A 27,250-nucleotide genomic window follows, 5' to 3' on the forward strand; every position below is an offset into this window, starting at 1 on the left:
GTTTTAACTAGTTGGCAGTGGAGAGGTGGGGGGAAATCGGAAAAACACATTCCAGGGGAGGGGGAGGAAATCGTTGAACTGGCCTTGGCTGGCTCTCTGTATGCAGGGAATTTCAGCCCGGGGTGGAGGTACAATTCATTAACAAGCAAAAGTGAGAGAGCAGTGACCGCCTGTCTCCAAGCCCTTCCAGGAGGAGGCTGGAAGTGGGCGATGCTGTTCTGCCCTAGGAGCACACGCCCTTCCCGGGAATGCTGCGTAGCTGCCGTGTCGAAGTCGGGCGCATCTCGGCGAGGTGATACCTCACATAAGGAAGAAATTGCCCACAGACCAGGCGAAAAATCATTTCCCCCCCTCCTTCTGTTTAATTTCTGGCGGCTCTTTGTAATGTAATTCAAATTTGTGGGGCTTTTGGCTCTCCAGCCAGCACAAGGTAGAGTAGGGCCGCTGACCTCAGCACAGCAGTACTAGCTGGCACCGGCTGAAAATTGTTGTGCAGCTCTAGTGTCCTTATTCCCTGCATCTAGAAGAGGGCATTTTGCTTTGATGTGATGCTGCAGACCGCAGGACTTGCAGGATGCACCTTGGCTCATAAACTCCAGGTCGGGATGCTACCTGGCAGGTTTGGAGCCCGAAGAGCAGCAGCCAAGAGCATCACTTCACCCGCTGCAGCCCGCGGTCCTGGCGGCTCGGCTGACTCCAGTCATAGCCCCGGGAAGGGCTGTGAAATTGGAAAGCCCGTGAGCTGGCCACCAGGGAGGGCCTTAAATTGGTAAAAAGGATTATCTCGGATAATGCCCTTCCCTGCCCAGTCGGTAGGGAGAGTGTTCAAGTGTTGGCTTTGCCGCGTGAACTTTCCAGCCTGTGGAAGGATGTCCGGAGGCTGGGGGCTTTCAAATGCAAAGTGAGGGTCGTTAGTGCCTCCCATCCTCTCTGAGGGTTGTCTTTCTTTAAACCGTGATCGCTAACTGTGCCTGGAAACGGAGCTGAGCACTGATGACCCCCAAAATGCACTAAAGCCCCTGCAATTCATAGGAACTAGCGCTTTAGCCCCTTTCCTGTTTTGTGGGTTTTTTTTGTTTGTTTGCTTTTCTCCCTTCCTGATATTTTTTTTTCTTTTGCCCCTTTCCTGGTCCTTTTGCTTTGTTTCACTGTTGGATCTGTAATGGGAAAGTTAATTTGAATCTCACTTGTGGAAAAAACACTGAAAAGTATCTTCTTGCAGACTGGGATAGGATAAAGAAATCTGTCTAGTTGATTTTTTCATTTGGGTGTTTTTTGTTGGTTTGTTTTTTGGGTTTCTCTTTGATCGAAAAGTAGGATTCTGGTGGCTAGCAGCAGTTGCTTAGGAAAAGAGAAGTAAGAAATAAAGTGTAACATTAAATAATGGGATTTCTGCTTGTAAGACACAGCAGGGTAAAGACTTTCTAAGCCAAAAGCTGTCTCTGATTCATCACTTGATCCCTGAGATTTGATCCCTGTAATGCAGGGGCCCTTAATTAGTTTGTCTGACTCCTTTTTGACACAGTGGCCTGTGCTGAGACCTTCCAGTCATGTGTTTTAAAGGCAACAACCCCCTGAGGATTTCATTGCTTGCTCCCGGCCTTTACCCTGGGAGAAGAGAAGGAGCACTGATTGCCTACCTTCTCTGTACTGCTTGTGATAGGACACACAAGGATCTTCTATAATTTCTCTGATTTTTCCAAGACTGTAGGTTTCCTCTGCTTGCAGAGGAGTTGCTTCCTACCTCTGATCATAATTTTATCTTTTCTCTTTTTGTCTTTTCCTACATTTCTGAGTGTACCTTCCTTCATTTGATTTTTTTTTTTTTTAGTGTGGCATCAGAAGATGTGTCATTTGGGGTTTCTGATTACTCCAGATGCCAGGAACACTTTTTTTAGATCGTATAAAAGCAATCAGTGTGGTTGCCTGCAGAACTTAAGTGGTTCTCATGCAAACTGACTTTGCCCAGGATAGAATCTTTCAATTCAAACATACTTGTAGCAGGGCCAGGACTTGCTGCATGCAGCCTGGTATTTGAACAAAGCAATGAAAAACAGTATTATGGATAATTTTTCTCAGAAGTCCTTCCTGTGATGGTTCTGAGAATGGACTATGGGTGTTTTTTTGGGCAGCACTTCATAGCTGTTTAGATATTTTCTCCCATGCCTCAGGTGTGTTGTTTGGAAAATTACATGTCAGAAGTGCCCAAGCATACTAAGCTTTGTGTATGAACAATGTACAATATCAGTCAATAAATGCACTCTTTAATTACTATTTCCTTATTTTGGGGGGGGGGGGGGGGGGGGGGGGGGGAGAAAAAAGAGCCAGGATGAAAAAAGGAAGTTTGTTCTTTGTGTCTATCTCAATTAATTCTGTTTGTTATGTTCCCCAAGGTCACTAACACACTTAGGAAGTGTCACAAGGTCTGGCTTATCTGACCACTGTTCTTATTTTTAAGGAATTTTCCCAGGTATTCTCACTCTACCTTCCTTATGTGCCGAACAAAAAAGTGTAAATCAAAGCCCTACTGGATTTAGATCTGCAAGAGGAAGCTGCCAAATGAAATTATTTGGGACTCAGGAAGTGAAAGGTTTAGAACTGAGAAGATGACAAGAGACCATGGTGATAGAAGCTCCAATTCCCCCTATCCTGAGTAGTGCTGGCATTCCTGTAAGGAAAAGTTTAGGGAATGTCTGTCTGGGATCACTCATGTGCAGGCTCTCAGGGCTAGGAAGGACCTGCTGAGATGTGGCAGCTGGATCTAAGAGGAGAAAACAATTCTCAGTCAGTGCAATGTGTTGCCTCCTAAGGTCTTTGTTAATCCTAGAAGTTATTGAAAATGTGAGGAATGGGACATGGAAAGTCAAGTAAGACTTCACAAACTCTGGTTTTTGTGTATTTTTGCTCAGTGCTGTATACGTGCCCATAGATTTGGTGCCCACTCTGCAAACAAGTGAGAGCAGGATGTGCTGTTCCAGAGGAACATTTCAAGGAACAAATGTGTTGCTCTGATAGAAAGTGGCAAAATTCAAGTATTTTTGCACCTAGAGAATAAACCCAGGGCATTACTAGCTCTGAATTTTTCTTTCTCCTTTAAGGCAGCTGTTTAGAAAAAAGGCTTAATTGTTCTGTGGGCTTTGAGGTGGGGAGCATCCTAATATTCCCTTTGAATAACATTCTGTGAAATAAATACGCTGCCTGTTGGCTCAGCCAGTGAGATTTGTCACACATACACATGTGAAATGTATTTCAAAGACTTTATTTGTCAGTTTTTAAAACTATTTCCCCTCATTGTACCTTCCTGGCAATTAAGAGTGCCTGATTTCCACGATAGCAATTTCATCTATTGTCTTGAGAATCAGGCGGATATGACGTCTGCATTTTTGTCTTTCCTCTTAAATGGACAAGAGTTCCTGGCCTGTACAAAAACAAGAGATTTCAGACTAAAGTCATTCCAGTCTTGACTTCTGAAGCACCAGGGGAACAATGGTGTTGTAGGCTAGAGGTGGAAACTGGAGGAGTTTCTTTCTCATGTGCAAGAGGAGTCTCGCACAGAAGAAGGTATATTCATTTCTAACTAAGCCAGTGATAAAACTGTAGATGGTTTTATACTGGCAGATCTTACTGGATTGTATTCTGATTTGTTAGTGGCACCTGCTCCATTAGAATTGGGGGAAACTCCATCTGCAGTTCAGAACAGAGTGGGAGGTGGACAGGGACTGATGGGAAGGGATTTACACCTTGCCTTTTTTTCTCTGCCTGCTTTGTAAAACAAAAGGGTTAACAGAGATCAGCAGTATCTGATTCACCACAATAACACTGTGCATGCACCAAAAGTACAGTAGCAAGTGTGTATTCTGAGAATAATAATGCCTACTGTTTCCTTCACCATTCTTTGTAGTGTCATTCCCATGCAGTTGGCACTTCTGAGCTATCTTGCAGCCTTATGTCAGTTTGGGATTTGCAGCATTATATTAGACTTAGCTGTAGAATAGATCTTTCTTTTCCTGTCTTGTGTATGAGTCAAACTCCATGTTTATTTATGTGGCTGTGAGTTGGACCTACATAGCTAACAGCAATAAGAAGTGTGTGTCTATACCTGATATCTCAATTTCTCTTTGCAAAATGCATTCTAGTCTTTAATTGGAGAGTTCCTTTAGGAAAAGGTGTGTCTGGTCTTCTGGCATTAATATATTAACTGTGGTATATTTAAGCCTCTCTCGTTGCTTATATGATCACTGAAATTAATTCCCTTAGATGGAGCTCCCTGCAGCTTTCATACTTAATTAACACTTGATGTTTTGTCACTGAACCCATGTAGTTCACAATCTGCATGACCCTCCTATCGTATTATTAATTATTATTTTTAAAGGCCTGGTCATCCTGGAGGTAGTTTATAGACATATGGAAAACAAAGACTGACGTTCTGGTTATAGAAAGGAGGAGGCAATGCTAAAATTGATTTTGTTGAATGAAAATTTTCACCCTGGGTCTCTAATCTCTGCACGATTTCCTCCCTTTCCTTCTTGCCCCTTATCTCAAGCATGTTATAACCCTGAAATCAGTGGATTATGTGGTTACAATGGTCTGCCAAATAAACCTGCTGGCTGGTGCAAAACTTGTATGTTCTTTCTTTCCCATTGTGGCCCTTTGGACAGGGTGCAAATCTTGTGCTGCAGAGGTGACTTCTACTGGAGCCAGCTTGGCTGAACCAGTCTGGGGTGCATCTTCACATCAGGCTGGCTGAGAAATAATGCTGTGTGTTGAAGGGCTTTGTGTGCAGGGTGTTAGCTGAGTGCAATTGGGATATAGGTGTGTGTTGGGCTGCATTTCCCATGGAGATAGCTGACTTCCGTGCCATGAGAAGTGAAAATGCATGCAAAGAGTAATTACTAACTCTCTTAGATTACCTCATTAAAGCAGGATGGAGGGCAGCTGAATTACCACAACTGTCTGCATGGAATATGGCTTTCTGAAATGTTGCAGAGCCTCAATAATAATTTTCTTTATAAAGAAAGGACAGAAAGTGATGAGGAGTTGTGAACAGACTGTGTCTCAAACTAAGAATATTCTAAGCTATCTCTTTGATTTTTAACAGATGCTTCTCTTGACAGTGCTGCAAACAAACCTACTGCTGGCCACTGTAATCGCAGGTAAGAAAACAGGTTTGGACTAGAATATATTTTCACTATTTTTTTGGTGAGATATGGGCCCCCTTCCCCTTTTTGTACTGACTCAGGGATGATTCTCACCATGCTGAAGGCATCAATAAAGTAATTCCTTTTGTCTGTTTACCTTGAAACAGGCACTGTTTTGAGTCCCAAACACTCCCTGAAGTCAGGGATGTTTGACTGAACAGGATATGGGGCTTTCCTAGTGCCCTATAGGCTTTAGTGGGCTGGCTTGCAGGCAGGCACAAATGAACACATGGCATTCCTCAAAGGATCAGAACTTAAATTTACCTATGCAAGGTTTGGGCTGGTGGAAACAGAGAGAAAAAAAGGCATTTCAGTAATGCATATAATAATTTAAAAAAGCTGTGATCCTATGGACTGCCATACTAGGCTTACAGTCTGCCTAGAAGCCACCAGGACATCAGTGGAGATAAATTCCAGCAGAGAAATTCCTGAACTGCAAAATGATTGTGTTAAATTGCAGGTTAATGTTGTGTTTTGATACCCAGGGTTATCAGGGGTTTCACTTCAGGAGTCATCAGTTGCCCGTTGCAGCCTTTTTGGGAATGATCACATCAAAACATTTGATGGTTCCTTGTACAATTTTGCTGGGTACTGCAGCTACCTCCTTGCTGGGGACTGTCACAAGCACTCCTTCACGCTCTTAGGTGAGTCTGGACTGGGTTCCATCACTGGGAAAAAAGACAAATAGTTCTCCTTTGTCAGATAGGATGGACCACTGCATAAAAGGGGGTCATGGTTGGGGTTTTTTTTTTTTGTCTGTGGGTTGTATTGGGGTTGTTTGGGCTTGTTTTGGAAAGTGGGATTACTTCTGGGGCTTCTGTTATCCCTGGTACATTCTGGTAATGTAGCTCATACATAGATAAGCTGAGAAGCAGGGATTTTCTTACTACTCCTACTAAAAAGAAGACTTTTACTAATTTTCTATTTTTCAGGGAGATGTGGCTGAGTTAAAGCTGAGTCCAGGAATAAGAGCTATACAACCCTTTAGAACGAATTTTATCTGTATTCTAAACACACACCAGTAAGAAAAATCCCACCTTCTAGGACAGAAGACCTTGGAATTAGCATAGGCCTCTGCTGAGTTATTCTTGGGCATAGAAGTGATGATATATGTACCAAAACTGTATGTGACTTTCATACCAACTGCTTTGGCAGATGTTTTTATATTCACTAATAACTGTTCTGTGTTGGTCATAGTTTAAAATAAGTCTTTACTGGCCATAAATTGTCTTCCTGAGTCCCAGAACTAAGAGTATTTGGTTGTGTTTCATATCTTCAGGTGATTACCAGGATGGGAACAAAATTGGTTTCTCTTTGTATCTCGGAGAATATTTCAGTCTTCGCCTTTCTTTAGATGGAGTTGTGATGCAGGAAGAAAAAAGGTACCTGTAGGAACTATTATTCTAGCAAAAAACCACCTGATGGGTTGTGTGTGTCACATGCTTAGAATTTCCTGTTTTTTCTCCACAGGGTTTCCATACCTTTTGCCTCCAATGGTATATTTATAGAGAAGGAGGCAGGTTATAATAAAATATCCAGCGATGAGCACGGCTTTGTGGTGAAGATTGATGCCAGTGGAAACATTCAGATACTCCTTCAAGAAAAGCACTATAATAAGACCTGTGGGTTGTGTGGCAATTTTAATAAATTCCTTGAGGATGACTTCAGAACTCGGGAAGGTAAGGTTACCACTAACTGATTGTATTTTCATGGATGCTCTGCACACTTTTCCTGATTCAACAAAGATGTTGCTGATCCAGCAAAATGTTTCTACAGAACCTGTCAGGTACCTCAACTTTGTGTGTTGAAAAGCTATCTAAGTCCTTTCATCTTCCTTTCTCCTGAAAGGAAATGGCAGTCACATCTCATTCCTGAGGAAAGCCCAGGCATCTGAACGTAGCATGTTTAGAAACCTGGAAACTTTCAAATGCAAAGATAAAGCTACAGGTTAATTCATGTGGAGAGACTGGCTAGAAGAAGACCCAGTAAAAAAGCTGTGTGAAATACCCATTGATTCAACATCTAATTTTTCATTAATTAGCCAAGAGGTAGTAAGAATAGCTAGTGTAAGAAGAGAAAGATGCAACAGCAGAAGATTAAATTCCTGCTGCTTGCAGGTTTGGTGTGGGATGCTGTTCTATAAAGGGGTTACCTTTTAATGACATTTCACCACCTGTAAGGGCTGTTGGATGGGGGGGCTGCACCTTATATCACAGCAATTCCTGGTGAGAATGAGAGGCAAGACCACCTTTGCTGCTCAGTACACCTTTGTGTGAAGACTCAGAGTTTCTGAAAAGCCCTGAATGAGACTTTGAAGGATTGGTCTTGATTTGTGGTATTTCAGAGTGTCTTTTAATTCTGAGTGCTTACCTGAAGAGGAGAGGTTTGAAGTTAGTTAATACATTAATATATTAGATTGATAACATGAAGTGTGCATTAAAAATAAATAATACTGAAGATAGAAAGGAAGGCAAAGCAGCTTGGAAAGGAGCCTGGCAGTGCTCCAGAGATGTGTCCTACGGCACTCAGGATACATAAGCATAACTTCAGTGTACAGGAAAAAAAAAAATAGATCTCATGGTGTGTTAAAATGATTAATCTGTCCTTCAGCAATCTAAATAATAAGAAACAAACTCTGGTCACAAAACTCCTTGCCAGGGCTTGAATCCCTTGATTTCTGAATGAGATGAGATAGGAAGTTTATGGCTTTTTCTTGAGACAGTAAATAGTAGTAAGGCCCTTAGAAAAAGCAGAAGAAAAAAGGAGACTGTAATGCTTTGGATTATTCAAATGTAGAAAAGGCCCCTCTGCTGCTCATGTTTAAGTGTGTTTCATGCTGTATTTGGAATGAATGCATTGTTTTACATGCTGGAGGCTGTATCTTCCCTCTTTAAAAAACAAGTCCATTCACAACCACAGATTTTGGAATGTAATAAATTCCATGACAGGGTCTCTGCTTGGAGGAGCTGTAAAATAATAGAGGTGGCAGAGAAAATGTGTTTTCTGTGTCTCTTACAGAAGTCAGGGATCTCCTCATGTTTACCCACCTGTGTGGATACACAGATCTGTGATTTTAGCCTGAAGAATAGAACTGTGTGTCAGCAATTCCACCAGTTTTTCCAGTGATACAAAAGACCTTTCATTTAAACTAATATAGAAGGAATTAAACTGAATTATGTTTGAATTTGTTGTATCAGTGAGGGACGTCACTACACCCACGCACTGTTTGTCTCCTTGGCAGCTCTGCTGGCTCACTGGAGCATTTCTTAACTTGCTGCAAGTAAATCAGTTATGGAATAATTCAGATCACTTGTTTTTGTTTGCTTTCTAATATACTGTTGAATCTAGCTTCCAGGTGGGGGCAACACAAACAGCTGGGAGAGGTACTATTTTTTAAACAGAAAAAGTAGGCAGCCTCTTGGGAGCCTGTGAAGCATTTTACCCTTTTCTTTTCGCTGAAGTTTTTAGTTGTTCTCCTTTCAGGCTGATTAGATCTCCTGAAGGTCAGCCTATCCAAGGATGTGAGCTTGGTGTAAGGACTTAGTGATCTGACGGCAGTGAAGGGTTACCTTAAGGTTGCCAGCAGGCTGAACTGTCCTGTTGGTGTGTCCATTGCTTCCTGTTAAAACCTGGAATTTATCAGACTGGGGCCTCAGTTCTAATAAATCACATTTCTGGGGTGGATTTTTGTTGGTAAGAGATGTGTTGAGATCTTTGAGCTTCAGAATAACATGCAGTGGAAACAAATGAAAATATGATTTTTCCATATTTTAGGGAAAGAAATTATTGTGGTTTAAGAACAGAGTTAATCCGATTTTTCCCTTAAAGTGGAATATGATATAGAACTTCATTGATTGCATCTGAATTGTTTTTAGGGTGGTGGTGAATGAAGAGGCAAAGCACCTGTTCTGTAAGTGGATATTACCACTTACAGCAGGTAAATAAAGGAGGCATGAACAGAAATGTGTTTAAAACTTAATGAACACTGTAATTGCTTTTCATTTCTCTTGATATATTTATACTCCTGTTCTATAATCTATTCAAACGTGCTGTTTTCATGATGCTCTTATGACTCCTCACTGTGTTTTTAGCGTGGAAGGGGAGAACTGATGAAAATCTGACGAGAGAATAACACACATTGCTTCTGTGTACACTTTGGGTGCTCAGCTGTTGAGGTCTGGAGCTCTGAATGATGAGAACAAAAATTAGCCTGGTAAATTAACACTGGTGGGACTGAGCTTTGAAGGCCTTAGGTGTTAGTTCTTGAAACCCCCAAAAAAGCCTTTCCAGTAGGTTTTGGAGTTCCTAGAATATCCTGAGTTGAAAGGGACCCAGCAAGTTGAAAGGATCAGCAAATCCCAGCGCTGCACAGGACACCCCAACAATCCCACCATGTTGTCCAAATGCATCTTGAGCTCTGGCAGCCTTGGGGCTGTGATGATTTCCTAGGAGAGCCTGTTCAGTGCCCCACCACCCTATGGGGGAAGAACCTTTTCCCAAAGTTGCAGACCCACTGCCCTTCAGACAGGCTGGGGTGCTGAGTCACTGCCATTGACATGGTTCCTACAATAGCTCATCCTGTGGAGAAGTGCTCGTGTCCTGTCCAGACTGACAAACAACATTGATTTTATTCTATGGACTTGCTTGTTTATTGGAAGCAAAACCAAGCTAAAACTTGAGAGTTTGTTCTCACACTTTAAGCATAACTAAAATATAAAAAGAAATGTCTTGGAAGCTTTCTAGGGTTTGTGTTTGGTCATTTGTCTGTTTTTCTCCTAGACCCTAATGAAGGGTTTCCTCTCTGCTCTTTCTTGCCAGATAAGGTCTGGTCCTTTATGGCCATTCTGTGAAGGTTTCTAAGACTTGCCAGTTGATTAGGCTCTGCTTTCTGACCTCAGCATGCACTTCTAACTGGTTGCCAGCCTTTGCTCATATCAGAAACATGAAGCTGAGTTCTTTCTAGATGCTCAGATACCTATTTGGCCACCTTCAGCCCATGTGCTTTATTCAGGATCTGGGATTGAAGTTAGATCTTTCTGTTGTGAGGAGTGTGGCTGCATCACTAGGCTGTAGAGTTCTGGAGGGGGTTCTTTCCCTCTCCTGTTCAATATTACTGATTTTACATTCATTGATCTGGAGAGGGCAGGAAAGATTTTACAGCCTGTGACTTTATTTCATATCATTAATTTGATGCAAACTATGAATCAATTTTTGGGCAGCCTTACCAATAGTTTTGCCTGTCTGGAATAATGTAAAACTATGTAAAAAAAGTGCCCAAAACAACAACAACAACAAAAAACCCACAAAAAAAAACCACCCTCACCCTCCCTCCCCTGACTGAGACTCCATTTACCAGTTAAGACACACAGGACTGTGTCTTGACCAAATTTCTGCATTTATTTTTATAGATGAATTAACAGAGCCAGAAAGAGTTATCTGATGGGCCTGTGCCCATTTGGAAAATCTGCAGGAGGTCCAGGGAAGGAGGTCAGGGTTCCTGGGTTCCTGCTTCCCGCTCCATGCCCAGAGCATGAGGTGGTTTTTCCTGATGCTTTGCTTGCCTGACCATCAGTGTCAAAGTAAACAAGCTGGTGCCAGTTTCAGATTTCAGAAAGAACTGACTGGAGGCTCAGATAATCACAGTGAACAAGGATTTTGCTGTGAAGAGTGGCCATCACCAATCTGAAAATTGTTCTGAAGGGAGACAAGACGTGAGGGCAGCAATTGGAGCACTAAAGGCATAGTCCAGCAGGACACCCCTGGAGACCCTGCCTGCTGCTCAGGTAGTGGGGGAGTGGCCCTCTCCTCAAAGACCTCTGCAAGGTCACGGATGTTGTGATGTGTCTGGGGTGTTGGCAGCAGGTGGGATTTGTGTTGTCCTTTAATATCTGCCTCCTGAACCCATCTTGCATGCTAAAAGGAGATTCCACCCTAGCTGGCTGCCTGGGGGTTTCGGCTTTTGAGCAGCCAGTTTACCTGCTGGGATCTGTACTGTGGTCCATATCAGGCATCTGATTGTCCCTTCTTCATGCACTTCTGTCCAAATCCTTTGTTTTCATTACATTTTGTGACAACTTCTGCTTTCAACACGTTTCCTGCAAGTCTTAGGCAAAACCAGTGCTTTAGTCAAAGTCCACCCAGGCTGCATGGAGGGCTTCTGGGTGTAGGGCTCTGATGAGCCCTATGAGGGAGTTGTTTTGTTGTTTCTGCAGAATCTTGGGTGCTTCCAGAACGAAGACATGACCACAGAAAGGACAGAAGGCAAAACAAAACTCTGCTGTGCAACAGATGAGGGCAGTCCCACTGTGTGGTGGGATTGCAGTGCCAGATTATGTTGAAAGTATCACCTGCCCACTTAAACCCCAGATTAGTTTTTAGGCTGTTGTGTTGTCCCTTCCATTGCCTTTCCTCTTCTCCCTTCTCAAGTTGTTTAGCAGAAGGAAATGGAGGTGTCAGGTGGGAAAGGCCAGGGATGTTGGCAGGCTGCTCTTCCCTCTACCCAGAGCAGTCAGATGTGTTAGGGATATTTCTCTCTCCTCATTTTTCTTCCTGAATCCTCATCAAATAAGTGAAGTATTAGGTTGGAAAAGACATCCAGGATTGACTCCAACTTTTGAGAGATCACCACCTTGTCAACTAAACCAGAGCACTGAGTGCCACGTCCAGTCATTGCTTGAGCACTTACAGGAATGGTGACTCCACCACCCTGCTCAGCAGCCTGTTCCAATGCTTGACAATCCTCTCCATGAAGAAATCCTTCCTGGTGTCCAACCTGAACTTCCCCTGGTGCAGCTTGAGGCCATTTCTTCTCATCCTGTCCCTTGTTCCCTGGGAGCAAGGGAAGAGCCTGATTCCCACTTGGCTGCACCCTCCTGTCAGGGAATTGTGCAGAGCCAGAAGGTCCCCCCTGAGCCTCCTTTTCTCCAGGCTGAGCCCCTCAGATGTTCCTCACATGACTGGCTCTCCAGACCCTTCACTTAAAGGGTGAGTCATAGAATGCAGCAAACAAAGATTTAAAATCACATAGTGCAAATGTTGCATAAAAGAACTGCATAAGAGGTATAAATTTACAAGCATTGCAAAAGAAAAAAAATTAATGTAAGGAGAGAAATGAAAAAACAAGTGACCAGTATTTTAGGGCCAACAGTTGTCCTGACCTTCAAACCTTAGCCTGGTAGCTGCCAGCCGGAATCCTGGCATGGATGTGCATCCAGAGCTGGAGACACATGGCTTCAGAGCAGAGCCCAGCTCCTGTTACACACCTGCTAGGGAAAGGCTGCCTTACTGCAAACACAAGGGAATCTGGCACCTTGCTTCCCCTCAGGCTGGCTTGCATTGCTGCTTTCATGTTTATAATATGTGGTAAGCTAAAGGGTTGTGTTCTTCTTGTTGCTGCATTTCTTTTCTTCTTCCGAGTCCTGGCTGCTTAGATGAAAATTTTCTGTCTTTTATCCCCTTTCCCTGGGAGTCCTGTGCTATCTGCTGTGGGCCTCATGGATGCTACCTTTAAAAGCCCCGAATTTCTAGTTTACAAAAAAGTCTCCAGGTCTTAATACCTCTGCCTTAGCATTCTCAGTGCAGTTTTCATGACTACCCCATAGTTTAGGAAGGGTTTTAGTAGTCTATATATTCCTTGTGTTTGTACTAAAAAGGGAGCTCAATGGAATTTTTATTATCTATACATATATATATTATTAAATAGTCTATAGGTATACTTGGGAAGAATTTCTTTTAGTTTCTTTTGGTTTTCAGATACAGCCAGGCTTGTATTTCAATATATCCTCTGCATAAGGTCTTGAGAATGCATTAACCCTGGCAATTGATATTCTTACAGGCATCACAATGGGGTTTAAAAAATTAAAAAAAAAAAAAGTAAAAAAAAATTACAAATTAAAAAAAAAATTACAAAAAAAGGGTCACAATTTTTTTTAGTAGCAGGTACCCACACTAGGAAGCCAGAGATAGTCCTGGAACTAGCAAGGCCATGGGTGGCAAAAGAGGGTGGAGGAAACATTCCCTCTCTGGGAGGATCCCCCTTCTCAGAAGGATGGAGCAAGAGCAGCAGAGAGGTGGTTTGCATCTCCTGGGAAGTCACAGCCATACAAACTCATTAAGCTTTGCTTTAATGCAAAATTGATGCAAATTTTGGTGAGCCTGGGCCAGGAGCTGCTTGTCCTGGGATAGAGGAGCATGTTTCAGGACAACTTACTGAGGAAGAGGATGGGCCTAAACCATGATGGTGCATATTAAGCTTTTTTGCACACGAGATTTAGTTTTGGACAGGAGAAAAATCAAGGCTAGCTAGGATCAAGAGTGCTAATGCTTTCTTCAGTTAGGGAAAGCAGATGGGTTTGTTTGCCTCTCTAATATGTTTTGTGTTTTATTGACAACTTTTAAGTGGTAAGAAGATGTGCAGGCATGCTTTGGCTCCTGCAGATTGTAGCTGACCAGCAGCAACTCCTACCACGTTCATGCAGGCGCGAGGGAGGTGGGAGCTGCTTTCTGCAGGCTTTGGTCTGTCCTTGAGTGTAGAGACGTCCTTAGCAGAACAAAATCCATATCACTGATAGTGGCTTTCCTACAGTCAATCTGTTTGGAATAAAAATCCGTTTGATACAACAGTTTATATTTTTAAAGAGAGCTTTTGGCAGACTATCACCTTAATAGCAGCCAATAATGCCCACTTGTTTTTAAAACCCCTCAAACAGCCATGTTGCTTCTCCTCTTCTTCATTCCCAGGGACCCTGGTGGGGAACAGTTACGATTTTGCCAACTCCTGGGCTTTGCACAGTGAAAACAAGCACTGCAAGAGAGTGCAGACTCCAAGCAACACCTGCAACATTTCATCTGATACGGCAGAGAAGGTTGGTGCTGCAAGATGCCATTCTGGTTTCAGTCCTCCCCTACCTGAAAGGCAACTTGCCTGCCCTTTGGCAGAAGAACAGAAATCATAGAATATGCTGATTTGGAAGGGATCCACAAAGATCACTGAGTCCAGCTCCTGGCCCTGCACAGGACAGCCCCAAAATCCTACCCTTGGGGCTACCCTACCACTCCCTGGGGAGCCTCTTCAGTCCCCCAGCACCCCCTGGGGGAAGAACCTTTTCTGACATCCAACCTAAACCTGTTATTTATCTACCTACCTACCTATAACCACTTTCCTCTCCCCCCCCACCCCAGTCATTAAACAAAGAAAACATTAGCTTGTTTGAGGCTGAAGTGTGAATTACTGCCAAAGAAGTGATGATGTTACTTAGGAAAAGGTGTGTTTCAGTGCTTCTTGCAGAATGAGGAATTAGGGAATTCCCTTTCTGATTGTGCCGGCAGGGAAGCATCAGTTCTGAAGCCTCTGTGGGCACTGCCTCCTCAATGGTATTTGTGAATTTATTGCAGTTTATATTGGAAGTCAGCAGAGGAGGGAGAAGCTCCAGCCAGGCTGTTTTTGACAGAGGAGTTGTTTTCTGTTGGTGTTCCAAAAGCTCTGTGTTACTAAGCTATTTTCCTTCCCAGGAGGAAGTTCCTTCAGCTACGTGTACAGACAGTAGTGCTGATTTAGTGAAGAAACACAGAACTGTTTGCCTTGGCCAACTCTGCGACCCACTTTGCTGCATCAACCTTTTTCTTCTTGTCTTTTATAAGTACAAACAAGTTTCTTGTTTCCCTTAGAGAGGGTGTGGATGCAGGCAGATGGTCACCAGCTCAGGGAAGAAAGTAGCTTTGAATATTTACTGAAGCATGTGATGTTAACAGGTTATGACTGTCGTGGTAAACTGAGCCTTCATCCCTTGAGGGGTTACAAGTGATTCCATGTACTTTGTTGTAAATCAGAATGATTTCCTGGGTGCCAGGTTTAGATTTATACCAGAGTGACTGAGGCTGAAATGTAGTTGTTAGTTCCTCACTATTCAAGTCCTGTAGACAGGTATTTGCGAAACTAGACACAAATAGTTTCTCAAGAGTATTAGCACTTCCTGGAATAGATCTACTCTCCAGCTAACCTGGATGCTGGTTTTCCAGCTACCTGGAAAAGGCTAACTAAGAGTTGGACAAGTTGCAGAGTTCTAACTCTTTATACTACCATTAAGCTTTTGGATGGGGATGCTTCAGATGTGTTGTGAAATTCAGTGAAGGATGTTCATGCTCCTCAGCAGTTCAGCCTCACTACCTGCAAAACTGGCTGAGAAATTATAGCAGTGATTTCGGGTTGGAAATCTCCAGCTGATGTTTCTTGCTGGGGTAGAGGTGGTGTGTGGGGGGTGTTTCTGTCATGGCTGGGGCAGACTGAACACCTGACTTGAGTAAAGGTGTGTGGTGCCAAGCACCAAAGCATGAGGGGTCCCAACCTGGCTTAGGCTTTTTTAGGGAAAGGGTTGCTCCAACAGGACAGGGAGCTGCTGGAGCCAGGCCAGAGCAGGGACACCAAGGGGATCAGAGGGATGGAGCAGCTCTGCTGGGAGGAAAGGCTGAGGGAATTGGGGTTGTTCAGCCTGGAGAGGAGAAGGCTTTGGGGTGACCTCATTGTGGCCTTGCAGTGCCTGAAGGGAGCCCACAGGAAAGATGGAGAGAGACTCTGGACAAGGGCCTGGGGTGACAGGACAAGGGGGAATGGCTTCAAAATGACAGAGAACAGGTTTAGATTGGATATCAGGAAGAAATTGTTCCCTGTGAGGATGGTGAGGCCCTGGCACAAGTTTCTTAGAGCAGCTGGGGCTGCCCCATCCTTGGCAGTGTCCATGGCCAGGTTGGATGGGGCTCTGAGGAACGTGGGACAGTGGAAGGTGTCCCTGCCCATGGCAGGGATGTGGAGCTATGTAATCTTTAAAGTCCCTTCCAACCTAAACCATCTTATGATTTTTTAAACCTGGTTACAGCTCTAGAGAAAGGGTAGTTCTTGTGACTGGTTGTGGTTCCTTGAATTTTATCTGTTCAGGCGAGTTTAGAAATGTCAACATTGCAGCTGAGGCTGGGGAGTGGCATGCAGGGTGGAATCCAGTCTGATGGGTCAAGTACAACTAATTTGGATTTTATACAGATTCTGTTAAATATTGATGCTTTGTTGATAAAATTTTCTTTCCCACAAACTGAATGAAATTATATTCTCTCATGTGAGTTCATAAGCTCACAGCATTTAACACGGTGTTAATTTATTCACTGTACAAGAATAAACACAGCACTATTAACAGAACTCCGACCAAACAAGTGTCTGCTGAAGAGTGTAGGGCTTTTTAATAGTGTGCTTTGTTTGCTTGCCTCAGCTTCAGGAATGTAAATCTCCTTGGTCTCCCAGCCTCCCTCCCTGCCAGGCAGTCAGCTGTTAGGTGAGGGAAACAACAGCTCTGCTTCAAGGCACTCCTCCCACCCCAGTGCACCCACACTGGGTAGGTCTGTGGTTTTCTTTACCCTCTCTGCCTGCCCCCCCTCCCTGGCCAACAGCATCCTTGGGAGAGATGGCTTCTGGCTTCTTTCAGCAGGAATTGTAATGACAGGATGAGGGGAAATGGCTTCACAATGACAGAGAGCAGATTTAGATTGGATATTAAGAAGAAATTCTTCCCTGTGAGGGTGGTGATGCCCTGGCACAGGCTGCCCAGAGAAGTTGTGGCTGCCCTATCCCTGGAAGTGCCCAAGGCCAGGTTGGATGGGGGTCTGAGCAAGCTGGGGTAGTGGAAGGTGTCCTTGCCCATGGCAGGGGGGTCGGAATGGGAAGATCTTTAAGATCCCTTCCAACTCAAACCATTGCATGCTTCTGTGCAGTGGAATTAGAAAGCCCTGATGTTCCTTTATCTTTAAATCCTAAAAAATGTTGAAAAATTTTTTTTGGAAGTTTCTGTCTTGTTTATTGGCTCTGTGTGTCAGTTGAGAAGTCTTGAACCAGCTCACACTCTTACCACCCCACTGTTGCCAGGACCTTTCCCTGCCCTCCACCTCTAAAGCACACACACACTTAGTGTGATTAGCTGCCTTGCCTCAGGATCCAGAGAGCATTCCAAACTGAGCAGTGTTGGAGGGAGGAGGAAAGCCTCCCTACCATGCCCTGCCAGCTGAAGTTTAGTTTCCCAAAAGGAGCCTCACTGCATTGTCTGATCTTTTTTTTTTTTTCACTGGTTTAGGCTGTTCAACAAAGTACTGCAATTTAACAGGCTCTAAGATGACCAACAGCATGGGTAACATGGATCTGAAAGTATAAATGGGTGATCTGGAAAAGGATGGCAGCAAGGCAGCCTTGAAAACAAAAATGTGTATCATTTCAAGCATTGCAATTGACTACTGTTCTTATTCATTACCTTTATTTTGTAGATTTCACCTCTAATAGGAATGATGTGTGGTGGCCAGAGGTCACTGTATTATTTCCTTTTTTCTTCTCGTATTAGGAAATTATACCTATAGTATGTTAGATGTGAAAATTATTGAAATTAAAATTCAGCTAATTTCTGCTTTTGCTGAAATTCAGCTCTTATTGCAGTTGGTAAGAAACAGTTCCCCCATTATCCCATGAAATACTTCCATATGTAATAAAGAAATAGCATTCATTCCCAGATCTGAAAACAAGTACAAATTTTCATCTCTCGACCATAATTCATCATGGTTGGGGTCCAGCAAAGGTCCAGAGGTCCAGCCTTGTCCCTGGATGTGTTCAGGGCCAGGTTAGGTGGGGCTTGGAGCAACCTGCTCTAGTGGAAGGTGTTCCTGCCCATGGCAGGGGGTTGGACAAGAGGCTCTCTAATGTCCCTTCCAACCCAAATAATTCTATACAATATAGTAATATATTACATGGGTGAAAGTGAGGCCCACTATATCTAAAATCTCTTTTTTTTTTCATCAGATTAATCAGCATTTAAGGGAAGTGATTTCTTTAAGTTGTTACCTAGTCTGCTCAAACATACAGCCAGTATTTGGTGTATTAAACATACTGGGTTTGGATACTTTTAATTTGAAAAAGTAGGAGGCTAAATCTTTCTCTATGGAATATATTTTCTGAAAAACTATACCCAGTTAGTGGCACAAAAATATACCCTTCCAGAGTGTTCTGGAGAATCCATACGTGTATCTGCACACCATTGGGCTTAAATTCAAGGGAACGAGACAGTGTCTTTGATTTCTTCTGTTATTTGTTAGGTTCTCTCTCTTTAATGGTAATTGTCAAGCTGTGGACAAATGCAGTTCATGCAGCAGCAGAAGGAAATGCCACAGAAATGGGAAGAATTTACAAAATTCCACCTCTAGCGCTGTGTGGTGGGCCTGGGGCAAAAGGAAGGTCAGCAAGTTTTGTGGCTGCTGAGGGTTGCCAGTGTCAGGACCCCACCAACCTATTTAAAGAAACATTTAAAATAGGACTAGTGCAGAAGAGAATGGAGGAATTTTACAACCTTCACGTGCATTTCAGATACTGCAGTCAGTCCTGCTAATTTTAATCTTGCAGCCACCTTTACCCTAAGCACTGTTTCAGCCTGAGGCTTCACTCCCCAGTCTGTTGGGTTTAACTATTTCTTTGTGTGGAGCAGCTTTCATGAGCAAGAATGTTACAGCAGTGACTGAGGCTGACAAATATCTAATATTCACCACTGTCCTCTAAACTAAAGAGTAAGGACCCCTTAGTCCAGCCTGAGCAGTGAGTTTTAAAGAAAGGAAGGAATGAAAATAAAAATAATTTGCAGAATGGTTAGAGTTGGAAGGGGTCATTGAGTCCAATTCCTTGCTTCCAACAGGGCCATCCTAGGTCAGGCTGCTCAGGTCCTTGTCCACTCACATTTTGAATATCTCCAAGGGGGGTGGTTCTATACCCTCTCTTTGGCCACCCTCATGGTGAATTTTTTGGTTTTGTATCTATTTAGATTTACCCATATTTCAGCTTATTTGTCACAATAATTGAGATATGTTGGAAAGATGGGAAAATTTCAGCTATAACTTTTTGCCTAAAGTCACTGGAAAATCTGATGAAATTTGAATGGCAAGAAAACCTTTACACAGAGAAAATGAACTGTTTGTTGCTTTTCAACATATATCACTTGGTTTCTAGATAATCAGCTGGAGCTCAGCCTTTAGCTATGCTGTTAGTGAACAAATCCAAGACCAAAGAACTAGAGGAAAAGAAAAATGGGTTAATTTTTTTGGTTTGTAATTTCCTTTGTTTTTTAAGTCACCTTCCCATCTAAATTGTTCCTTTTAGTGGAATATACAGACAGAGTTTTGCTGTTTGAGTGGTATTAACAGGATATTACCTTAAGAAACTTCATTAGCTCAGCCCCTAAACGGGATTGTTGCATATACTGGTTTTCTGCTGCACTTGATACTATCTGGATCAAGGCTTTGATCCAGGAGTTTTGCTGTATGCTCATCCTCTGAATGGCTCTGAGCTCACTTTTGGTTTTATCAGTTTCATCTCCAAGCCCTGCTTTAATAGCTTTCTTGGCTGCTGCTGTTGTTGTTACTCCCACCCTTAGGGCACCTTTTCAGCTTTTTTGTACTTCTGTGAGTCTTAGAGCAGCACCAACCACCATTTATGTAGTTCCCGCTCCCCCACTTCTAGTGTCTTTTTCTTTTCCCATCTGGCTCAGCATTGTGGGTGCTGTCTGGGGATCAGAATTATTCAGGCTGGAGCTGAATTTCTGATTTTAACCATGTCCAGCTCTCAGTTAGCACTATTTTAAGTTCCCTAAGTCCTTTCTCAGAAAGCTCAAAACCTCTTTGCACATGTGGTTGTTCCCCGAGCCCTTTGCTAAACTTGGAATACATTCTCAACGGAGCAGATATTTCTGGTTGGTTTGTTTTCATAAGTAAGAAATTCTGTCTTGGCTCAGGCATGTACTAGCTTGAGTTGATCACCTGAACAAAACACCCTTTAGACAAAATAGAAGGGTATTTTGTACTCAGCAGTTTTCCTATACAGGCACCATAGCTGCCATTCAGAGAAGACATCTTGATTTTTTTCCTGTGGGGTTTTTTTGATCTCCATTTTTAATCTCCCAGAAAATGAGAAAACAAGGTGTTCTTTAATTATTACTATTTTTTTTTTACACAGCAGCTTGTATGTGCTGTCACCTCAGGTATATGTAAAGTTATTTAGAAGTAATGAATTTTAACTGTGAACCACTATGAAGAATATGCCATCCCCTCTAACCACTGAGTATAACACCTACAAAATACACCATGGTTTACATTTGCTTACATAAAATGCTGACAAATAAGTACAAGAAGGTTATGTTCCAACTCTTTGTTTTGCTGGGGTTGTACCAGAAAATTGTTTTTTCACTTAGCTAAACTCAGTGCCGTCCTTTCAGAAAGTTGCGCTGAGGACCTCAGACTCATTGAACTGTGACATAATGCGCACAAAAGAATTTACTTGGGAGCCTTCCCTGGAGAATTTCATCATACTCTAAGTTTTCCTTAGGTTTTGTTTCACATATATAGTAAAGAAATAAGTTAAGTTTCCTCTTAGCAAGTTTCCTTGCTGTCTGAAAGAAGATGTCTTGATACCTCCTCCCATCCCCCTGTGCTGTCCTCCCCTCACACTGACTCTCACCATGCTGATTTAACTCATGAGAAGAGCAGAACAAATTGCTTGTCTTTGCTGGGCTATTGTTCTCCTGTTTATCTGAGCTAAATTGACCTGTTGTTCTTTGGACAAGCCAGCAGGAGTGATGGGAACGTGTGGCCAGAAGTGGAAGACAAATTTCATTCCTAAGATTTCAGTCAGACTCAATTTTTCCCTCTGACACCTGCTCTGGTCGCTTGTTATCAAGAAGATTGGCTGGTTGTTTTTCTTCCTACCTACCTTAGTTCCCCTCTGTTGCTGTGTGCACCTTTCTGGGAATCCAGGCACCATCCAGTTTTTCTGGAAAGCCAAGGGAAGTAGAATGCCTCCATCCTTTTGCTGACTGACTGACATGTTTCTGTGTGAAGCATCCCTTATGTGATACTCCATTCTACAACAATCAGTATATTAATGTATCCATGCATGTAGTGCATGGATAGAGCTCACTACATGGGTAGTAAATGGGTAGAGCTCACTCTTGGCTATTATTAACTGTATATTGGTGTTAAATAAGAGCTGTGATGTTGTTAACAACAGTGGTGACGGTGTGCTTGGAAAAGTTGAGTTTTCCCTTGTCTTCCTGAGACTATAGGAAGTAATTTTGTCTCCTTTTCTCTTTGTCCCTTTGCCCCTCACTTCTCATGCAGGGTGTCCTGGAAACCTGCCAGCTGCTGAGCACATCGCTGACCTTCTCCCGGTGCCACCATCGAGTGGATCCTGAGCCGTATGTCCGCCTCTGTGAAAGGGACATCTGTGCCTGTCCCCAGGGCATGGACTGTCACTGCCCTGCCTTACTGGAGTATGCCAGGAGCTGCGCTCACGAAGGAGTCATTTTGGAGAGGTGGCCTGAAGAGAGCTCGTGCAGTAAGCTGGCAGATTTATTCCTAGGCTGCTCATCCCCAATAGGATCGTGCCTGTCTTACAGATTTTTGTCCTGCAGTTAAAAGCAGCTGGTGCTTTTTTAGGAGGCTGGTTCATTTATAAGGAAGTGCCTTTGCTCACTCCCCCTTTCAGCTCTCCATCATTCACCTTTTCTGGAAGTTCTTGTCCCCAAGGCAGTATTGTTTGAACCATTTATAAAGAAGATCCTGAGCTGTTACCAGTCCCACCACAGTGTACATAGTCAGTAAAGGCTTATTTGATACACAAAGGTATAGACTAGGATGTTTTGGTGCTATTTTCAGATGTAAGACACTTTCCAGCCTGTATTTTTAAGTCAGCATCTTTGTGAAATGCTCTCTAACGTTTTTGCATAAAGACAATTGTTTCACCCTTTATTTGCTTGAATCAATTGCCTTGAAATTGAGTTGTTGCCTTTTCTAATCTAATTTTTGTCTAGGTTAGAGATCCTGATTGCATCTTGAACTGCTGACTTTATTAGCCTAATTTTGCTGAGTTCAGAGGTCCTGATTGCATCTGTGCTAAGGTTTTGCAACAAGGAAGTGCATAGACTGACTGAGATGGATTTTATTTATAGAGGAAAAGTCATGTTTGCACCTACTGCTGAGAACTGTGGGTTAATTCAGAGCATTCAATAAAATAATTTTTAAAAATCCACTAATATAATGTTCTCAGTGATTTTTCTTATGTTGTTTTTGTGATGAGAAAGGACATTTTCCTTGGGATGTTTGTGTAAATTGACTTCATGGGGTAAACTGTCTGATTTGTACTGACAACACTTGGTTCTTTGGTAAAGATATTCTGCTATTCGCCACTGAAGAAAACGGTGCCTTCAGTTTTATGAAGGCGCAGTGGTTAGGGCAGCAAGATGCTGCCAGCCACTTGTTCTAGGGATTTTACAGTCTGAGTTCTAGCAGTAATTTATTACCTTTCCATTGGGACATAAAAGGGATCTATTAAAGCTCATCTCCTTGCTCAGGGTGTGAGCCAGAGAACCCATTTTTGCTGGGGCTCTTTGTAAGTCTGATTAAAAGCCACAAGTGAAATGAGCCTTTCTGTCATCCCAGGATCTTTGGAGCTCATTTCTAACCCTTGAATTCACGAGCCGCAGTTTGGTTTTTTCTCCTGAGTCAGGAAAAAGGGAAATGCACTGCCACAGCAGGAGCTTAATTTTCTATCACCCTTCAGCTTAATTTTCTATCACCCTTCAGCTTAGTTTTCTATCACCCTTCAGCTGTGCTATGGTGCTTTCTCAGAAGATGATCATGATGATGGAAGTATGGAATGCTCTGCTGTGTGGGAAGCATTCTAGTGCTGGGCACACTGTGCAAGTGTGAGTTGGTGCCCAAGCCCAGGGCACCCAGGGCAAGATCACTCCTTTGTTACCCTCCCACCTCTTCAGCAGAGGATTGGCTTGGAAAGGGCAGGCTCTAACCTTTTCTTCCCACTTCATGCCCCCGCAGTCTTGTGTGTATGCATTGAAGAGAAGGAATGCCTGTAATAGTGTGTTTGCATAATGGCCTGGCCAAGATAATGGCAGCAGTGGAGATACGAGGCATGGGTGTTATCCTGAGCTGGTGGTTCTCTGGAAGAAGGAGGATGGGATTTCAGAGTTTTAACTGTCTCCTGGCTCTCCCGGGAAACACTAAACAGGATAATTTCACAAATGAGTGGCGTAAGTGCATGGTTTTAAGGTGCAAAATGACCATGTCTGTCCAAATTGCTTAGATATTATTGCACAACTTCTCCCTGGGTTTGATTATTCTTAATGCACTTGGGTTTAGTTATTAAGACTCAATTTATTAGAAAACAAATTGGCTTTAACATCTGAGCATTTACTATGCTACCTGACAGATGATATTGCAGCAGATTGAAAATCAAATATTTCTAAAATGTCTAAATAAATGTCTAAAATTTCTAAAATGTCTGCTTCTAGAAAAGAAATAATCATTTGGAAGCTGACATAACTTTTTGTCTCTCTTTGGTTCAGCCCTTGATAATGAAGGGATTTGTTGGTTTAAGAGTTACTGAGGAATTTGCATTTCTAATTTCTTTTAATTGTTTCAGGGCCAAGATGTCCAGTTGGCATGGAATATAAGGAGTGTGTATCCCCATGTGCCAAAACCTGCCAGAGTCTGAATATCAATGAAGTTTGTCATGGACAATGTGTTGATGGCTGCAGCTGCCCTGGTAATTTATTTACTAGGTTATTTACAGAGAAACATTTGGCAATCAGGCTACCTATTTTATTAGAAGAAGGAAAGCTGTGTCTTCCCTTAAATTTTCTTGAAATCAGAAACACTTCTTTTTTCTGGGACCATGCCCTAGAATAATCCGGTTTCTGTAGCGCCTGTATGCTCACTCCATGAAAGGGCCATTTTTCAGGGCCAGCTAAAAAGTGAATGTTTCTGTGAAAATTAGTATCAACTAAGATTCCAAGATTGCCTTTATTTCTTGGTGAGACACTGCTTGCCTTTGGTGTACTTCTTTTGAATTGCTTGGGTTAGAGGCAAATACAGTTAGGGGAAGAAACAGCACAGAATGCACTGAAGGAATTTCTTGCACAGCAACAGTACATGTAGAGCTTGCACTGCAGTTTCAAAGGTCTTCATGATTTAAGTGAATAATTTAATTTATTATTGACTCTTCCATACAGGAGATTTGATTGGATTAAAGGGAACAGCCCAGCCACACCAATTTTCTACTTCTGTCTGTTGTACTTAAAACAACTGCAGGAGGAGAGCATATGCTTCCATTTTTTTTTTGTTTGTTTGTTTGGTTTTTTTTTTTTGAATAGGACTATCTCTGCATTTCAGCCTGTCTGGGCTTTGTGAATGTGCAGATGTGTTTAGTGCTGCCTTGTACAAGATGTCAAGTGCGATGGATGTTTGCAGAGCTTTGCTTTCCAAAACAAGGCAATAATGGTGATGTCAGACTCGTTTGAGGAGTCACTGCATTCAGAGTTTGGTAGTTTCCCATTCAGCTGCCCATCTCTTCCTTACTGGAGGTTCAGAAGTGTGGCAGGACCTGTGAAGGTGACAGGTGATGTAACCAGACTCCGGGGATTATTTTGTTGTGAAGGATCCAGCTACTGCATTTGTGCAGTCCTGGAAGTGTTGCAGAAAGCTGAAGGAGATGAATCCACTGGCTGCATAAGGGCTCCTGCTGTACTTTTCCTTTGGTAGATGCATTGGTCTGTTCAGCATGGGAAAGGTCTAAGGAGAGAGGAACTGAGGAGCGGAGAAGCAGGAGCTCCACAGAAAGGGTAAAAGGGCATGAGAATAACAATCAACAGTTCAAAACTTTTACTGCTATTTGTTGCACAGCCAGAAAGGAAGAACCTGGATTTGAGTTTGATAGAAAACCGGGAGGATCTGACAGATGACTAGAGGGATTTTTGATGAGGATTCTACCTTCACTCAGCTTCCCTCCAGTGCTCCAAGGGCAAACATGATCTGAAGGATGTTTGACAAATGTCTTCTTTATTTTTTAATTTTTCCCCCTCTGTTAAATGCCCCTCATGATTACATTAGTTGCTGTAAATGGAATTACTCTTGCCAGGAAAAAAGGCAGGCATTCTGTTTTCTTGTGTTCTCTGGAGAGCCACAGCACTCTTAAATGCTCAGATCTTCTTGTGATTCTTTCTCACTGGAAGGATTTTCTCTACAGCCAAGATCTTTCCAAGCAGCTCTATGGGAAGAATAGGAGAAAGGAGACTTATCTGGGTCTTGCTGTCATTGATGACTGCTGCTGCCAGGGAAAAGAGCCAAAATCTCTGCAGGCAATTGGAAGAAGAGAAGGCACAGGGGTGTTCAAGAAAACAAATGTTTTGCCACAACAGCTCTTATGAAAATGGGGGAATATCAACTCTCTCTCCATATAGTGATTGAATAGAAAGCACTATACACTAGCAATAGAAGCAAGGACAAGTTTTTACCTTAGAAAAATCTTGTAACTCCTTTGTGCCTCCGTTTATCCTTGGAGGATAAAGAGCTCTCTCTATAGAACAGGTTGTGTAATATGGAAACCTCAGCAGCTGGACACAAGTTGGGAAGTTGGCCCTTTTGCTTTTTGTCTCTGCAGAAGTTCGGAAGTGGCTTTTTTCTCTCAGATTGTCTCTGCTAGACTTAAATGGTGTCCAAATTTGTTCCTTCATTCCTCACTTTGCCTCATCTTTGGTTCTCTTATGACAAATATAAGACCTGTGTGGACACCCTTTACTGCAGCCAGTGAAGTTCATGGTTTTTCAAACAGTCAAGTCCCAGGCCAGCTCTTATTAACTTTGTGCTCCCTGTATTTAATTTGTCCATGTCCCAACATGTGTTCTGGACCTGAGGATATGCTAAGCAAAGAGCTTTTCTGGGAGCACCAGGAAAGCTTTGTTCAGCAGGTCTGAGGGAGAGGCAGCACCAGAAAGAAAGCAGAAACCAGCCCCTGTGAGGCTTTTTGGCAAGCCTAATTCCTTTTTATTGCTGTCTGTGACTAAGTATGGATAATAATGCATATGAAGTCTTGGCAAAGCACATGAAGAACAAGAAAATCTAATCATATTTATGTTTCTGTCCCTGTGTGTGTGTGTGTGATATGCGTGTCTGATGCTACCTGACCTATCCAGAGGGGCTGCTCCTTGATGGTGAACACTGCATTGAAAGCTCTGACTGCTCCTGCATCCACTCTGGAAAACATTATCCTCCTGGCTTCACCATCTCTCAGGACTGCAACTCATGGTAAACCCTGTGCTGCTCTGGTGTGGTTGCTGTAGATATGTACTGCACACTGGTCAGTGACTGTTTTGCATTATCTTTCTAGAAATCTCTCTACCTTAAAAATTTTTCCCTTCACTGGCAAAGGGCTTGCTCTTTTACTGGAATTCCCAGTCCCTTCCAAGAAGTGAGCTGTTCACAAAGGCAAAATCAGCTCCGTTTTTAAAGGGATATTTGATCTGATAGAGCAACATGAAGGTCACACTCCTTCAAAGAGTAGAGAACTGCCTGTTTCCTGTGGATAAGACAGACCAGCAGGTTCCCATATCTGGGTAGTGTCAGCGGTGGTGTCTTTGTTTTGACTTCCTACTTGTATTTAACCTTTAAACCCCATTTCTTCACAAGAGGAATTAGCCAAAGGCATGTCCTTGGAGCTTGTTACAGGGCTAATGAGTCTTCCTAGCATGGCTCACAATTTTTCTTTCACCCCTGAGTACCAGACTGGAGGGGAAAACCAGCACTTTAAAGAAAGGAAGAGGAGTTAGTCACATATTCCTGATCTGGTTTTGTGTTCAGTGTGGACATATTTGTTCAAGGAGTTTGGACAACTCTTTACTCAGAAGCTTCCAATTGGAGCACAGAAGGAGGACTCAGTGAAGGCCGTGACTTGCAGAAGAAAGGTGGTCTGTGCATCATCCCTGTTAATCAGAAGCTTTTAATTACGTGCACCACATGTCCCAGAACACAAGCCATAACCATGACATCAGCATTTTATCTTTTTCCCTGCAGAACTCTGCAACTTTGAGCTTGGCCACATTGTTACACTGTTCAACCTTAGTGTTTTTGGGAGATGAGTGTAGCCTGACAGGCTGGGTTTTTTATTGCTTCTTTTTTGTTACTGCTTCCTATTATTCAAA

The 27,250-nt window shown here is 42.8% G+C and overlaps 1 protein-coding gene across 3 annotated transcripts in view; it reads left to right on the forward strand.

The window, feature by feature from the left end:
* Positions 1-27,250, forward strand: part of VWF (von Willebrand factor) — a 134,241-nt gene that overhangs the window by 13,425 nt on the left and 93,566 nt on the right. For 2 of the 3 annotated variants that reach the window (XM_068190569.1, XM_068190570.1), the window contains exons 3-10: positions 5,099-5,153; positions 5,684-5,842; positions 6,478-6,580; positions 6,669-6,877; positions 13,938-14,062; positions 21,378-21,594; positions 23,698-23,820; positions 26,246-26,357. In XM_068190569.1, coding sequence (XP_068046670.1) covers positions 5,099-5,153; positions 5,684-5,842; positions 6,478-6,580; positions 6,669-6,877; positions 13,938-14,062; positions 21,378-21,594; positions 23,698-23,820; positions 26,246-26,357 — 1,103 coding nt within the window. Of the gene's footprint in view, positions 1-3,437; positions 3,562-5,098; positions 5,154-5,683; positions 5,843-6,477; positions 6,581-6,668; positions 6,878-13,937; positions 14,063-21,377; positions 21,595-23,697; positions 23,821-26,245; positions 26,358-27,250 lie in introns of those variants that run through there. The other variant, XM_068190568.1, reaches the window with a different exon arrangement.

The sequence above is a fragment of the Anomalospiza imberbis genome, chromosome 5 (genome assembly GCF_031753505.1).
Source record: "Anomalospiza imberbis isolate Cuckoo-Finch-1a 21T00152 chromosome 5, ASM3175350v1, whole genome shotgun sequence".
In the NCBI taxonomy this organism is placed as follows: domain Eukaryota; kingdom Metazoa; phylum Chordata; class Aves; order Passeriformes; family Viduidae; genus Anomalospiza; species Anomalospiza imberbis.